This window comes from Vidua macroura, chromosome 15 (genome assembly GCF_024509145.1).
Source record: "Vidua macroura isolate BioBank_ID:100142 chromosome 15, ASM2450914v1, whole genome shotgun sequence".
NCBI classification, from domain to species: domain Eukaryota; kingdom Metazoa; phylum Chordata; class Aves; order Passeriformes; family Viduidae; genus Vidua; species Vidua macroura.
This window is the reverse complement of record NC_071585.1, coordinates 7,954,216-7,970,051: the sequence shown is the minus strand read 5'-3', so window position 1 is coordinate 7,970,051 and position 15,836 is coordinate 7,954,216. Positions and strand designations below refer to the sequence as shown.

At 41.3% G+C, this 15,836-nt stretch overlaps 1 protein-coding gene across 1 annotated transcript in view; it reads right to left on the bottom strand.

Moving 5' to 3' along the window:
* Nucleotides 1-12,203: 12,203 nt before the first annotated feature.
* ATP10B (ATPase phospholipid transporting 10B (putative)) overlaps nt 12,204-15,836 on the bottom strand; it is a 78,980-nt gene continuing 75,347 nt past the window's right edge. The window contains exons 24-25 of the mRNA XM_053991483.1: nt 14,002-14,135; nt 12,204-12,402 (exon numbers count right to left, since the gene is read on the bottom strand). Coding sequence (XP_053847458.1) covers nt 12,204-12,402; nt 14,002-14,135 — 333 coding nt within the window. The remainder of the gene's footprint in view (nt 12,403-14,001; nt 14,136-15,836) is intronic.

Here is a 15,836-nt window from a genome sequence, read left to right as displayed (position 1 = left end):
TTAAAGACAGGCAGTTACTCTTTCATTTTTCTTATTACTTTGCTTACTGAAAAATGCAGTTTTGACTGAACTAAAATTATTTACAAAACTCATCTGAGTGCAGCAAATAGTCTTGGGTAAATAATCAAAAAGTAGATTTATTTTAACATATTGAGAATTAAGCTTTCATTTTTTTCTTTAAAAAAAAACATGTTTGGATTTTTTAATTGCTCAAATAATAATGACAAAAAGTAGTGGTTTTTTTGTTTTAGGCCAAAATATATTATGTAGTGTATGTACTTTATTTTCAGAAAATAATTTTTAAAAAAATAATCCAGATTTAGCCAAATGACATTTTTCTTATGATTTCTTTTTCTTTCTTTTGGCTAGTGGATTAAAAAAATACAAATCGCCGTAGCTTTGGTTGCATTTCATCTTCATCTGGGAGAATGTTGAAATGAATGTTTTTCTGTGAGAAATGGTGATGAAAATGTGAATTATTTTGATGATAAAATTTTCTGCTCTTTTTAAAATGTCTTTTTATCAGTCAAAATGAACACATTTTCCATCTTTTCCCAAAAGAGAGGATGAACATCAGTTTTTATGATTGAAATAGATTTTGTTTATCATTGTTGAACCTGTTCCCTAATTTCATGAGCAAATCCAGCTGCTCTCTCTTCTACAGCTTTTCAAATACCTGGACTCCATCTAAATGTGCTTTGGGCATGGAGTCTCACAATTTTTAAAACAGTTGTTGGGTAAGCAGGGCCTGGAATTCCTGGGGAGAGGGAGTTTGAGGATTGCCAGCTTAGCAGGACAAGGGCTCAGGGTTCCAGGGGAGACTCTTTTGCAAGACAGAGCTTTCAAATATATCAGTGACTACCTGGGATGGTCTTGGGGGATTCATCAAGGAGAAGCCTGAAAAAATTGATTTAAACCTTTAATATACACTGGGTATCCAAGTCCTTATTGACAACTCTAGTGATCTTAAGTTATTAATGGAATCATTAGTAGTAGACAGCATACTTGCCTAAATATTCTGGATATGGTCATGTTGAATCTAAATAATACCTAAATTATTTTATTTAAAATGAGATCTGATGCATTCAAGGAGAGCAAGATGTAAAATTTTGAATAGCAGGTGAGTGTATCCCAGAGGAAGACACCAGGTGCCCACAGGCTGACTGTAGGGGAGCATTCCTCAGCCTTTGCTAATGGATGCAAACGAAACAAAAATCTTGGGCCATTTCACATGCCCCAAAAGGAGCCATCTGCACCTGCAGGCAGTCCCTGGAAGCTTCCAGAAACCGACTCCCAGTTTTTCATCTTCTAAACAGGATGGACCGTGGCCTGGGGTCTGGCAGCAGAGCTCACAGCCCGTGGGCTGAGCCATGCCAGGCAGTAGAGCAGGGCTGAGGTGCCTTGAGCAGGGCTCAGCTCAGTGCTCCCAGACTGGCAGGTGCCTCTGAGCTAACAGGGGCCAGTTCCACACTGCTCGAGCTGTTCCAGTGTAATGATACTGCACTGGTTTATTTCAGTGCCTTGGAATTGAGACAAACCACGCATGTGTTGGAAGTTTGTTTGCTCTTTGTGGAATACTTTATTTTCAATAACTACAGTATAGTTACAAGATAAATACAGTGACTTATTGTATTTTAAGTGTTTACATTAAAAACCTGTTTGAAGAAATCTCTGGCTTCTAATGGATTACCAACTTTACAGTTGTTTATTACATTGTGCTTCTCCAAGTAAATTCCTTGCTAGGTGATGATGACATTCCTTTTTTTAAATAATGGGAGGGGTACAAAAACGTGACTAATTGATGTTTACCTGTTTGTTTTTTAACTGCTTACTCAGAGTGTAACCATTTCTCTATTGGTAATACAGTCTAGTAGTTATGTAGTGACAAATACTCTAACTACCTGTGTACTTTCAGCAGAAGTAACATTGCCAGTACTCTTGAATTATTAAAAATGTGTAAATTGGGAAGGAATAAGAAATGGTCACCCACTCTCTCCTGTTGTTTTTTATATCTTCCTATTTTGGGTGTTTAGATTATTTCTGAAACATACTGATTGTCCAGTCATATCGAGCTCACTCTATTCCACTCCATTTATCAGGAATTAGTTCAGCTGAGCAGTTACCACCCTGCTGGAGACAGCACATCTGTCACCTGCAGCATCTGTCCTGGGCACGGTTATCAGATATCCTGACCAAGGAAAGAAGTGTCACTGGCTTTGGGACAGCTCTGTGTTCAAAGAGTTAGGACTTTTCCTTTGTCCTCTGTCAGCTGGTGTGAAACTTTCTGTTTGTATACAGTAACATTTTATTGCTGAAATTAGAAAAAAATAGATGGGGCTGGAGCAGTTGCAAGGGCTTTTAACATCTCAGTTCTCATCGCCCTTGTTAGCACACTGAAAATTTGCTTTCCAATTTCCTGCATCTGGGCACTGTTAGTACAGCTGTTACTGCAGTCGTGTCAATGTGCAGAGTACGTGCGTTAGACTGCTGCATTCTTCTACACTGAGTTTCATCCTGTCATCTGAAAGCATATATAAAAAAGCCAGAACATGGAGCCCACAAAAGTTTCTATTTTTTAATACATAAAGCTTGCTGGAATTGTCTCCAGGGCCGTGACTTATTGTGGCTGAGTATAAATGAAACTATACTATACTGTAACTCCACTGTAAGTAAATGGTATAGCGATTACTAAAAATAATACTTAGTATTAGAAGTCTTTATTATTGCTGTTAGCCAGAACTTTTTAAAAATAGGAAATAACTTTTTATTATGCACTTTTGATATTAGTGTTTTACTAGCTGTAATGTATATAGATGGCTGATAGTGTAAATGTTGTTTTTCTTAGTGATTTATGCCTTGTGTGTATTTTTCCATGTATTCTTTCTCCAATTTAGTGAAAAAATGCAGAAAAAATCAGTAAGTTCTAGGTCAAAAAATAACATTAATTTCATTTAAAACATGAGAAGGAATATCCAATCATTTTTATCTTCCATGAAGGAAAATGGTTTGTTGTACCAAGTACGGTGTTGGAAAATATGATTAAAATGGAAACAAGAGAATTGAACCTCAAGATAAACAGAGTGAGACAATTCTACAGCAGAAGAAATGGAATGTTTGATATTTGTGGAATAAACATTGGTAATAGAAATGTAACTATTTTTAAATTAAAAATGCAGCCAGAAAATAACTGGAAGTTCCAGAATGCATTTTGGGAACAAATGCATTTGTTTCTGAACAACCCAAAATATGTGTTTGGGCTAATCTGATTCATCATGAGACAGGAATTTTTTTTTTCATATAAGAATTAACCAGTCCAGATTATTAATTTTTTTTTTCTTTGTGGTGTGGGAATAATGAAAGTGTCTGTGTAGTTGCTGGGCCAAAGGTGTTATGGACCTTTTTCATCCTGAAGGGTTCAGGGGAAAGAATATCTCCAGTTCCTCATCTGGCATTGCCTGTGGTCTTCACTGATGTGGGGAGAGCCTGGGAGCAGGGAGTGCTTGACACCAGTGTATCTGTGTCTGATGGGAGCTGCTTGATACTGGCAGAGCTCAAGAGCAAAGCTTAGGTGGGACTTTTCTTTAAGCCTGAGCTGAAACTTTGGCCTTGGGTTTTTGTGGGTGAACATGATCTTTATTGAGCACAGAAAGATCTTCAGTGTGTGAGCACTCTGCCTGTAAACTTGCACGAGCTGTACTGAGAGGGATTAACAATATTTAAAGTTAGGATATGGCAGTGTTTGCCTTGTACCTAAGCACCAGAGTAAAGACTTTCTTGTGGATCCCTAATCTGTGGCAGAGCTGCTCTGCTGAGAATGGGAACGATGGAAGGAGATATGTTCAGTGTAGAAAGGGTGGGATTGTTTTTGGTGTGAGGTAGCCCTAGGTGAGAGCCCCCCACAGCCCAGCACCCCAGGCAGCTCCTACAGGAACTGGAATTGCTCTGGAGAGCAAATGAGGCTGCCTGTCCTGGGCTGAGTGGGAAAGGGTGAAATCAAAGAAATGGGTAATTTTTAAATGGAGAGGACCAAGCGTTTGGGTTTTAAAGGTTGAACTCTGGGTTCATGACACCAGGCAGAGGTTTTTACAGCGTGAGGCTGATCTGGAGCTGCTGCAGGGGAGGCTCAAGGTCTGCCCAGCAAGCAGAACTCCCCTGCAGGACACTCTGGCTTTGCCGAGCACACGGCCATGGTCTGCACTGAAATTTCACAGCCAGCACAGCCGAACCTGAGAGATTCTGCTGGGCTCGAGTGTTTGCCTGCCTCTGGTGCCACCATGCTCCTTTCTGGCTGTGAGTTTTCCTCTCCTTTAAAAAAAAAATTCAAAATTTCTAGAATACCTTCATCTTCCATTTCACCTTCTTGTTTCAACTACCCGGCTGTCAGTGTAGCTGTGAGATAAGTATTTTTTTTTCTGCTAGCTGTGGGGAAAATGTATTTAACAAAATAACGGTGAACAAGATGCTTTATGCTCCTAATGAAATGGGACCATATTCATATTTTATTTCAAGTTCCCTATCTGTGTTAATTAATTACCATGAGCTCATTTGGGTAGTATCTGGATTTCATGTGAAGCTGCAGTAGATAACTAACTGGTTAAAAAGCATTAAATTCTCACTCTTTGGTTATATGTTTGGACAAACAGGTGTTTTACTGAAAAGAAAGGTTGTAATGGCAGCATAGAGAATAAAAGTAAGGAATGGTAAGGAAAATGCAGAGAATTTACACATTGCAGTAACTTGATGGCTTTAGGATCTTTATGTTCTTTTCCTGTTAAAACATATTTAATTAAAAAGAAAGCTTATGGAAGAATAGTCTTCAGGCAGTTAACATGATTCAATCACTCTAAAACGGTTTGCCTTTTGGTGTAGCAGTAAAACTTTATAGGATGATTGTCTATTAAGTATCTGTCCTGTAGGAATTGTTAAATCTGGTGTAATAAGATCTCCAAGCTGTGAGGTAGTAAGGGACCTTGCTGGAATAGAACAAAATAGTGTTTTTCCAAGAAGCAGATTTATGGCCCATTGGAAAGACTCACCTCCTCACTGCTCTTGCAAAGGCAGAACAATATAATTTTATGGGCTGTCTTCTTGTTTGCAAATGCATGAATTTAATCCTTGAGCAAATGGGTTCTCAGAGGGAGGGAGTTATTCCTGGAAGGACAGTGAAAGGATACAGAATGTCACATATGAAGTTCATAAAGGGTCAAAGGAGAACGTGGCTGAAACTGGCATCATGGCATATTTTCAGACCAAATATTCTTTTCATTGAAAACAAAGAGATTTTTTTCCGGGAATGCATCTCACTGGAACAAAAAGAAATATCTTTAAAATGTTCAAAATAAATCTGAATTTTTTTTATAACTTACCAACACTGTTTATATATAGTCTTATATGCATCTAACATACATTTTTCTTAAAAAATTCCCTGTTTAGGGTATGCAGTTTAATGAAACTTGTGACTTCTCTTGTCAGAGGTGATGAGGTGTTTCCTTGTGGAGATGTCAGCTTTGACCTCCAGCATGTCTGAGCAGCGTTTTCTGTGGTCCAGAACGCCTTTGGGTGGGATTGTCACCCTGGGATGAGGCTGACAGTTTGACAAAGTTGTGTCAGTACACAACCATGCAGCTGTTATGCTGAAGGCTTCCACTTGCCTTTTTGCCACAGACTCTGATGACTCTGCAGGGCTGCACCAGTACCAGATTTCCTTCTTTTCAGCTTCTGGTTGGATTATTTTGTTAACAAGATTGCTGAGTGACTCTGGAAGATTTTACCTTTGTGATTTTACCTCTGTGTTGTTGTATTTAAAAAAAAAAAAACAAAGAAAAAAAAGAAGGAAATTTATAACTCACCTCTTTGAAATTCTCAAAGGCTTCCAGAAAAGTGCAAAATGTTTTAGTGTTATATTCCTTGCCTGTACCTTTTTTTTTTTTTTTTTGTTACTAGGAGTTCTGCAACATGTTAGGGCACATTGTGCCTGTGTGTGTGGCCACTTCTGGTGTCAAAGGAATATATAAAATAGCTAATTTTTCAAAATATATGTCCTGGAGCCATTACTCTGCTTCTGACCTACAGTCTGGGTACAGCTGATTTGGCTGCAGTGAAGTTTCCACTCTTGTTTTACAGCTCCTGGAAGAAGGCCAGGCACTGGAGAGAGCCAGCAGGAGTATGAGATACTGCCGTGTGTCGGGACAGCCTGAAAATGAATGTCATTTATTCTCAGCTTTGAGAACTGAATTCCATGGGTTGTAATTGAATCTGCTGTCAGACCCATGGGGCTCAGTTCTTCAGCTTGGATGTTTCTGTCTGCACATACACCCGAGATCAAAGAAGCACTTGATCATTCTCTACCTCTTCTGGTGATAGCAGCAAGCAGGAGAGGAAGCATAACTGATGTGAATCATTTCAGCAGGGAGGGGTCACTGCAAAGGCCTGGCTCTCTCAGGATAAATAGCTGTGCAGTGATGGAATCTCTTCTGATCTCATAGGCTCTGTGTTGCTACTCACTGTTTGATTAGCTTGATTCTTTCCTCTCGTTATCAAGGTTACATCTGAATCCCTGAGATGCTGTTGATTGGATGATGGTCCCCAAACCCTGCTGAGTGGTGCAGTTCTCTGTGGACAGCTGTGGTGAGCTCCTTTAGACTGTGGAAACCTGGACCTCCCCTGGGCTGAGCACTGTATTTGCCAACTGATAATCCACTGTACCCTGCTCTCCTGGTACCACTGCTGTGCACTTATTGCCTCATTTGCTTTGTCTTGTGCCAAATACCCAGTTTTGACAGAAGCTGTGACTATAAAGATTATTCATTTGCACCAGCCAACCTGCCCACTTCCATAAACACAGATTTGCTTTCCTGAGGTTAGTGATGTGCTCCCAAAGTGCTTGGTTTAGGGAGTTTCCAGTGTAATTACTGATGGCAGTGTAAGCGCTGTTTGAAGGCTTGGTAGCACAAGCATCCCTCTGTAGGGGAATTCATTCAAGTCACAGGTTGATGTTTTTTCTTGGAGGACTTTACGTTAAAATTTTTCATTCAGGGATCGGGAAAAGTAATTGTCGTCTTTAAGCATGTGAAGAGTTACAATTAGCAACGAGCTTTCCACCTCTTTCTTGCAATAATAACACCTAAATTACATTTTTCCAGCTCAGTAAAGTGGATCATAACTGATCTTATCCCTCTGTTACAAAGCTCTTAAAAGCATAGAGATGCTGAAATCCCACAGGTGTAGGAAGAGCGTGTTCAGCTAAAGTAGCTTAAATAGCTTAAAACTGCCGTGTGCCTTTCATTCTGAATATGTATTTACACACCAAAAAAAAATCAGATCTTAATCACTGGTGCCTGTGGATACAGATGTACCTTCATACTGATATATTTTTCATTTAAATTTTTATCCTAGGGGTTGAAGAGTTTCAGCTGCGGCTGTCTGAGATGTATTGTGCTCACCAGTGTAGAAATTACAGTTCTTGAAAGAGCTCACTGGTTCCACCAGCTCCTGCTGTGGGAATATCCATTAAACAGGATGGAGAAACTTGAGCAAAGGATGATACTGAAATTTTTACTTTTTATTTTCCTCTATCATCCCTGTCAGAAAGAGGAAATGAAATTTGAGGTCAGAGTTGGCAAAATCTTCAAAAGAAGAGAGATTAATGGAACAATTTACAGGATGTCTGATGCAGGCAGTGTGGTGGATATTAGATGCTGCAAAGCTTCATCCTCTTCCTTCACTGTGCAGCCCAGCCTCTGGGCAGTGATGCAGCACAGAGGTGATGGGTGCATGGTGGTAACAAGGCCATGGATGAAATCAAGAGCACAGAAGTCTTTGGAGTCCCATCTATGTGACAAAACAAAAATGTGGTGTAAGTACTGCTCTTTTTTTCTCAAAAGTCTACGGTAAGTCATGAACTAATAATAGCACTGTTGATGTTGTCTCAAACTAAGCTTAAGTAGTTAAAATGCAGGGGGGTGAAGGAGTCACTGTCATGTAGGCAGGGAGCACGAACAGGGCTGTTGTTACTCTGGTGATGGCTGGTGCTTGTGATCCTACTCACTGGAGGGGTCAGGGGGTACCCTGGGTGGGCCAGAGGGGTGTGTGTACCCCCAGGGTGAGGTTCTTCACCCCCTACACACTCACAGTCACCATGCCTTTGGCAAACTGCAAATGGGATGTCACTACCAAAAATTTGGTGGCCACGTCTGCGTGGTGCTGAACCTTCCCAAGTGCAAGGAGCTGGCTGTGTCCAGGGGAGAGTCAGGAAACTTCTGTCTAACTTTGGGCTCCAGCTCTCCATGGATGATGGCCTTTCATGTAGGAAAGCTGCCTCATTGCCCGTGTGTAATGAAAAAACTAGATGGTATTTGTGTCCTGAGCAAGTATATGTTCTGATTATAGCATTCGTGTGGAAAATAGTGAAGGAAAAAGCTGGTCCCAGAGTTCATTATTCTCAAGCCTTTTTCCTCTCCCAGCTGCCTGGATGTTTCTGTGCTCTACAGTTGCTGCTCAGTGAGAGAACAGAATAAAATGAATAGGGACAGAGCTATTTTGAAAGCAGATGCAAGCCTGCCTTTCAGCCCTGCAGTGACCAGCCATTCAGTGTGCTCTCGCTCAGGCCCAGGCTGCTGTGGTTGCCTTTGAGGCTTGCTTGCCCTTCATGACGAAGCATCTTCTTTTGGGATATTGATATATTTAAACCAGATAGGTTTTCAAGTCCCAGGCTGTCCTACTGACACTGCTGTGCCTTTCCAGCAGAACAAAAAGTATTTTTAGTGTGCAGTTTCAAAGCAGTGTAACTTCTGTCTGTCTCATCCTGCTGCCTCACAATAGACCTGTTTATTCTGCCTCACTGTAGCTGGGGCAGCCTCAGGATGGCCCAGCCTGCATCTCACACCCCCAGCCTGCATCTCACACCCCCAGCCTGCATCTCACACCCCCAGCCTGCACATGAAGGAATGCAGGGTCACAGTGCTGAAGGTAGAATGACTCAGTGGCTCCTGTCCTAGGGTTCTGTCAGATGTACAACACGTCAGGGTAAATTAATGGATCTAAATCTTTACTGAATCTACCAGCTCCATGCACAACCACCAGAAGATGAAGCATCACAACTCTGATGACTGCATCTCTTCTGCAGGATTTCTCTGTTGCTCCAAATGTTTAATTCCAAAGTGAAATTCTGATTTTTCACTTTATTTTTCAGTACGGAAGCATTCAGGTGACTTCACCTGAATTTTTTAGTGCTGATATAGATTAAAACCTACTTTTTGGCACAGGTAAAGCTTTTCCTAAAAAGATATACTCTCTCTATGTCTCTTTTAAACTGACCTATGGCACCTTCTGGTGCTTATTCACAGATCTCACTCCCTTTATTTCGTTCTGAATAAATCAATGGGCTCAATCCCCCTGGCACAGCTCTGGCAGACCAGTAGGGCACCTACATTTTTCAGATGAGCAAACTGAGAGACTGAACATTTTAGATGGAGAAGCCCTGAATTCTCTTGCATGCTTTTTGCTTTTGACTTGTGGTTTTATGTTTACTATTCACAACAAACAAATGAGGACAAACACCTACATACTTCTTCTTCTTCTTCTTGTAGGAGCGTGCCTCAGTGTCACCACACTGCTTGTGTGGTTTGCTGCCTTCCTCTCCCTTGACTGATATTCTCCCCACTTCTTGGTCCTTGATCCATCCCTGCCTCTCTCAGGGCATATCTCCTGGAGGTTTTTTTTTTTTTTTTTACTTTTCTCCCCTGTATGTGTATTATCTCTCTCCCTCTTTTTTTAAAATTTTACTTCAGTTTTTTTTTAGCTCATCCCCCAAGATTCTCTTCTCCTTGCTTCAAGATAATGCTTGAATGTGGTGAAAAAACCAAACCTCCTGTGCTGGAGGGCCTGATGAACTGCTTCAAAAGCAAAATGGGAGCAAAGAGCAAAGCAGCACAGAGAGAGGAGCTGCAGCAGTCCCTGGCCTGTAGGTGCTGTTGTGTTTCACTTTGCAGGTAAGGGGAGAGGGTGCCTTGTGGCATTGACCACTGCTCCCTTTTGCTGCCTCCCAGCCATCATCCTCTCCTTCAGCCTCTGCATTTCTGCCTTGCCCTGTGTGTGCCTTGCCCGGTGGATGCTGAGGAGAGGCTCAGTGCAGGCTGCAGGGAGGGCTCTCAGGAGATCATTTCAGACTCTCCAAACAGTGGCTGTGCATTGCACACTGCTCTGGAGATGGCTCTGCACCTGCTCTTTGGATCTCCAGGACAAGGAAGCTCTTGCAGACCATGGCTCAACTTTTTGGCTAACATCTCTTTTTCCTTCCAGGAAAATGCTGAGTTTATGTCGGGTTCAGCAATCCTGATGTCTGCACAGTTGAGAGAAATAGCACTTCACTGTGAGTGTGAGTGTGCCTCTACAGCTTTGACAAGCCTCTCACCTGCCCTGGGGAGGAAACAGCAGGGCTGGAAAGCTGTGGAGTCACAATCTGCTGACTAAGGTCAGTAGCTTGCAATGACTCACAATCTGTTTTTCTGGCAGCCCAACCATACAGCAGGCTGTGCTTTTTTTTAATCTTCTGTTCCTTTCCTTGAAAAAAAACTCTACATCAGAAAAGTTAGTGCCTAAAGATATACAGGAAGGTCTGACCCTTTGACAGGATACATGCACACCAGTACAGAATTCTCTGTTCATTGGCATCCCTCCCTCACTCTGCTGTGCTAGCCTCTTTTCAGCCTGGCAAAGAGAAATTTTTATAACTTACATTATAAAAGGTATTTACTAAGTTGTCTTTCTGGAAGCTGTTATTTTTTTCCACTTTCTGATCACTTACTGCCAATGTGGAGAGGGGATGTTGGGTAAAGCCAGCTGAACAGTCTTGTGCCAGGATCTCACTGAATGACTGAGATGTTTCTGCCTGCCATGAAATATCTAATTTCTAAAATGAGGGACTTTTCCATCTTTTAAAAAAATTTCTATTCTGTGCTAAAGATAGTACTTAAACTGCCTCAGTACCCATGAATCACAGAATCATAGAATGGTTTAGTTTGGAAGGAATCTGAAAAATCATCCATTTCCAACCACCTGCCATGGGCAGGGCCACCTTCCACTAGACCAGAATGCTCCAAGTCCCATCCAACCTGGCCTTGAACACTTCCTTGAGTACTTGGAATTAGTAAAAATATGTAATTTGTTAGGAGAATCTGCCGTAATAGCTTTTTAACTTTCCTTTTTCTAACTTTTATTTAAAGTTTTTTTCTGACTTTGTTCCCCTTTGTTTTTCTTTGTTGTTTACCCCAGAATAATTTTGGAGCAAACAAACATACAGTCATTGGGAAAGGAAGCTGTTTCATTTCAAGATGTGAAGGGAATTTTAAATCACATTTGAAATAAAATTACCTTGTCCAGAAGATTCGTCTATATGGATTAATATCTGTTGCTTGCCTGTAAACTCCTCTGCTGTGCAGGTGATGGCAGAGCAGAGCAACACGAGCCTTCAAGCATCACCAGCCTGGCAGGAGGAAGCACTTCCACTGTGCTATGGAGGAACCTCTCAGAAACAGGTCATAGATAAATGAAGCAATGTGCATAAAACCAGCAATCACTGAGATGGTTTATTCAGATTCATAATAGTGCTATTAATAATAATCATTAATTTGTTGTTTAGAAAAACATCCAAACCCAGCCAAGCATTTCCACCTTCCATAGATAGCAGTTCAATTACTGTTTTGGTGGAGTTAAATCTCTTGATATTCCACTGAGAAATTTTATTCTTTATTTATTTTTGTTTTATGGACTTGGACACAGGGACATACTTGCCTGAGGGGACAAAATTATTTTATTTGAAGTTTTTTGTAGGACATTTACCATAGATAGCACTACAGGTTGAAAGAAGGCTCTTGATCTTATCCTTAGATTAGGCCTCCCCCAAACAGATGCCCACAGTGCAGAAATGTTTATTTCCTGCTCATGCTATTGCACAGAATGTTGCTCTGCCTATTCAAGCCAGGGAGAGATGCTACAGAAGAAGAAACAGCCTCCTGATGCCCAGCAAGCACTCAACACCATTGGAGGGAGACCACCTAAATCACAGCCTCTCCTCAAAAGCCTCCTGCCAGTGTTTTACAGCTTCACTTGTTTTTCACATTTTCTCCTTTCTGTGTTCTCCTGTACAAGCTCTGGCAAGGAAGAGCTTTTCCTGGGTACAGAAATCTGTGGCTCTTGGGGCATTTTTAGACCCACTGCTGCCAGTCAAGCAGTTCATTCAGAAAGCCCTTCAGAGCACGCCGAGGCTGCAGCACATCCCTTGGTGCCTGGGGACTTCTACCAGGCTGGGGCTTAGCAGTGGAAATTTTTATGTTTTCCAGCATGAAAACAAAGCTCTTATCTTGACTGAGATCTCTGGCACTGCTGACAACATTTCCTGGGGTCCTGTCAAATAACAGAGTAGTATTTTCTCTAAAAATCAGAACCCATATTAAAAGTTTCTAAGCTGTGTTTATGAAAATCTTGGAGTCATTTGATTAGGAGCTTGAATTTGGTCAGACTCCTTCCAGCTTCCCCACTTCATCTTCATTTCTGTAGGATACTGCAGCTGCTCTGACGAAAAACAGTTATTTAAAAATTTGCTTGTAGCTATGGCAACCTCCATGCACTGTATTTCAATGGAAAATCTAAAACAGCATCAGAAGTTTCTTAGTAGGATATTTATGAAGATTTTAGTCTTTGTACATTTTAAAATGGAAATATTCCATTTTTAAAGGGAGAGTTTATAAATCTCATTAATTTTGGAAAATGCATTTTTGTTGTAAGGGCTGCTGCTTAGCTTTTTTTGTTTTGTTTTGGGTTTTTTTTTTTGTGTTTTGTTTTGTTTTGCTTTGTTTTGTTTTTGTTTACGATTCCTCTGTTTGCTTTAACTCTTCAGAGCCTAAGACCTGGAGCACTTTCCAAGTGCCATCCCCTCCCTCCAGTCTGTGCCTGCCTCCCACTCTATCTTGCAGACCCTGGTTTTTTACTGGAGGGACAGGGCAACCAGTAGTGCTGGCACAAGGCTGGAGCAGTGCTGGGGGTGTCAGACTTTGCCTTCCTGCAGTAAATAACTCAGGGGGTTCATTTAGCCCTTTGCCCATTAATTGCCTGTTGTTTGTCTGCTCTGAGAGAAGCAAATAGATGTGCTTGTAGTTGGATTATTTGGTACCTTCATGACATCTCAGTGTTCCTTCTCAAAGGCACAAACTATCAGAGGGTATTCAGTTTGCCTAGGCACAGCCCCAGTAGTATTTAACTTCCCACACAACTCACCTTGGAAAGGTTACATTTGCAAATCTGCTATTTTGCTTTTGTTTTCTTCTCTCTTCCTTTCCTCTCTGCCTTTATGCCTTCAAACTCATGAGGATGAAATGAAGGAAGCCTTGCTGAAACATACAGTCTGCTGCCCTAAACCCCTGGAGCCATGCTGATACCTTCTGGTGCCTCCGAAGTGTGGATTAGGTCTAATTAATACTGTTTCTTCATCAATGGCTTTGACACAAATGCATCGAAGGGATTTATGTAATTACTGCCCTAACAGCCAGGGATTTTTGCTGGGCAGCTCCCAGTGCTGCAGCACAGAAGTTTGCTCCTAGTGACAGGATTTTTGTCTGCTGTAGGTGACTGACTGCCCCATCACTCTCAAGTTTTTGTTTTTTTTTTTCCTTTTTCCTGGACAGTTACTGGTTTGCAGTGGAAGATGTCTGCGGGCAGACAGTTTCCTCAGGTGCCACAGGTTTGTATAACTGAGCATTGGCACCTTTTGTCTGATTGCTCCTGACCCACGTGGTGAAATGTTCACTTTTGGAACTACCTCACAGCAGGTTATAACGAGGAGATGTTTTCAAGGTATTCAAAAAGGATTTTTGTGTTTCTTTATTCTAATATTAAAAAAATCCTTGAATTGATCACATATCTCTCAATACATCTGAGAGGAAACAGGCAAAGGACAAATATTCAACACTCTTCTCGTTCTCCCATTCTGTGTTTTGGAGGACTGACATTGTCTCCACTCTCCTCTGGTACAATGGACGTCCAGTGCTGGAGCCATCTGCCTTGTCTCTTGCTGTGATCAGATGAGGTGCAGAGAAGAATATCTGTCTGTTAGACAGGGCTCTAGAAGGGGCACTGCACTGCTGCAAAGAAGAGTAAATTAAATTATGGAACTTTGCAGTCCAGTGACTGCACCAAACCAACTACACTTTATTTAGGGTTGTGAAGTTCTAATGGAATGTGGAAAAAACTGCCAAAAGGGCTGGAATTCTGTATTGGAGTGGGAAGTTCCTGATATGATAAGAAATTAGAAGGACCAAAGAAAACAAGACTGTGTGGGATCTTAAGGAATCCTTTAGTCTAGCCCATGCAATGTGATAAAAGGCATTAAGAGGATCAAGGAGATGCAAGACTTGGTTTCAGGGCTGGATCTAAGCTTGAGCAGCTCTATGATGTAAAATTTCCTTGTCATGGTGCAACTGCACATCAAAGGATATGTGGCAGGGGCAGCCCTGTGTTCTTTTGACATGGAGGTGAAAGTTTAGGAATGCTGAGAGCTGAGGTCACATAGTGCCAGAGAGGTCCTTTATAAGCCAGCACAGCATGAAAGAGGCTGGAGGTACAGGGCTGCAGAGGCATCATCCAGTCATATCTGCCTCTCTTCCACTGATTTTATGCATAGAACTGCTTGGTCAGTGTCGAGATTAAAGCTCTTCTGCCTTCTTTTGGGAAGTGCCACATGCAGTGTGCAGACACACAGGGCTTCACTGTGTTGTTATCCATGTGCTGTGGGTATGGCAGGATCAGTGCCAAATTGTGGACTAAAATAGCATTAGCACCATCTACTTTGGGACATTGTGCAGAGGTAGTCGGACCATGAGCCAAAGCTTATGACTTCAGAAGAAATATTATCTACAGTTTGCATAGAGGCAGCCAAGAAGCTGTGTTAGAAGATCTAGCACACCTATGCTTTTCTGTTTTGCTTGTTGGTTTTAAAATCAAATTGGCTTCTTTCAGTAGTAGGACAAATTGAACACAATTAACAGGCCAAAGATGGGGAATGATTTTGTGTTAATCTGCTTCAGGAGGATTTGTGCCCTATATAAATTAACTTGAAGATGGCAATGGACTTTGGCTTGGGTTTCATTTTCCTTGGAATTTTCCCAGTCACTTTTTAAGACAAGAAGAGATAGGTAGATCTGACTATTTTCAGCAAGTCAGTGCATTTAGCTACAAAATTATAATGGAAGAAAAAGTGCAGTTTGGAAAATAATCAACAATGTTTGGTTTGTTCTATAGTTTCCCGCTGAAAAAAAATCATTTTCCTCCACTGCTCAAAACATGGAAACACATTCTAACAACGGCTCACAACTGGAAGTGATTAACATGATACAATTTATGAAAGCTGTTTTGAAAAACAAAGTTTGAAGGAACCATTGAGTTGCCACAAATCCTCAGCACTCCCTCAGCCTTGCTGTTGCTGCCCGAGTAGCTCGTGGCTGCTGACATTACTCTCTACCTGTTGCACTGATGGCATGGTGGAGCTGCCAGGACCAGCTCTTGTGGGATATCCTACTCTGAAAAAATGTGCAAATATTTCTAGGACCATCTAAAAATCTGTCTGTTACCCATCTGGATGCCTTTATTCAGATATAGTGTGATGTTTCCAACATACCTAATTTAATAGATTAAGAGTTTGAAGCCCTACTACACTCTATCACTTCATGGGGTCTCTCCAGGAGAGGTAAATCTGGTGTGCTGGTAACTTTAAAATCTCTGTACATTTCTTAGTGTTTAATGTTTCACTACTCCTTCCTAGTTAGACACATGACAATCTCTGGTCT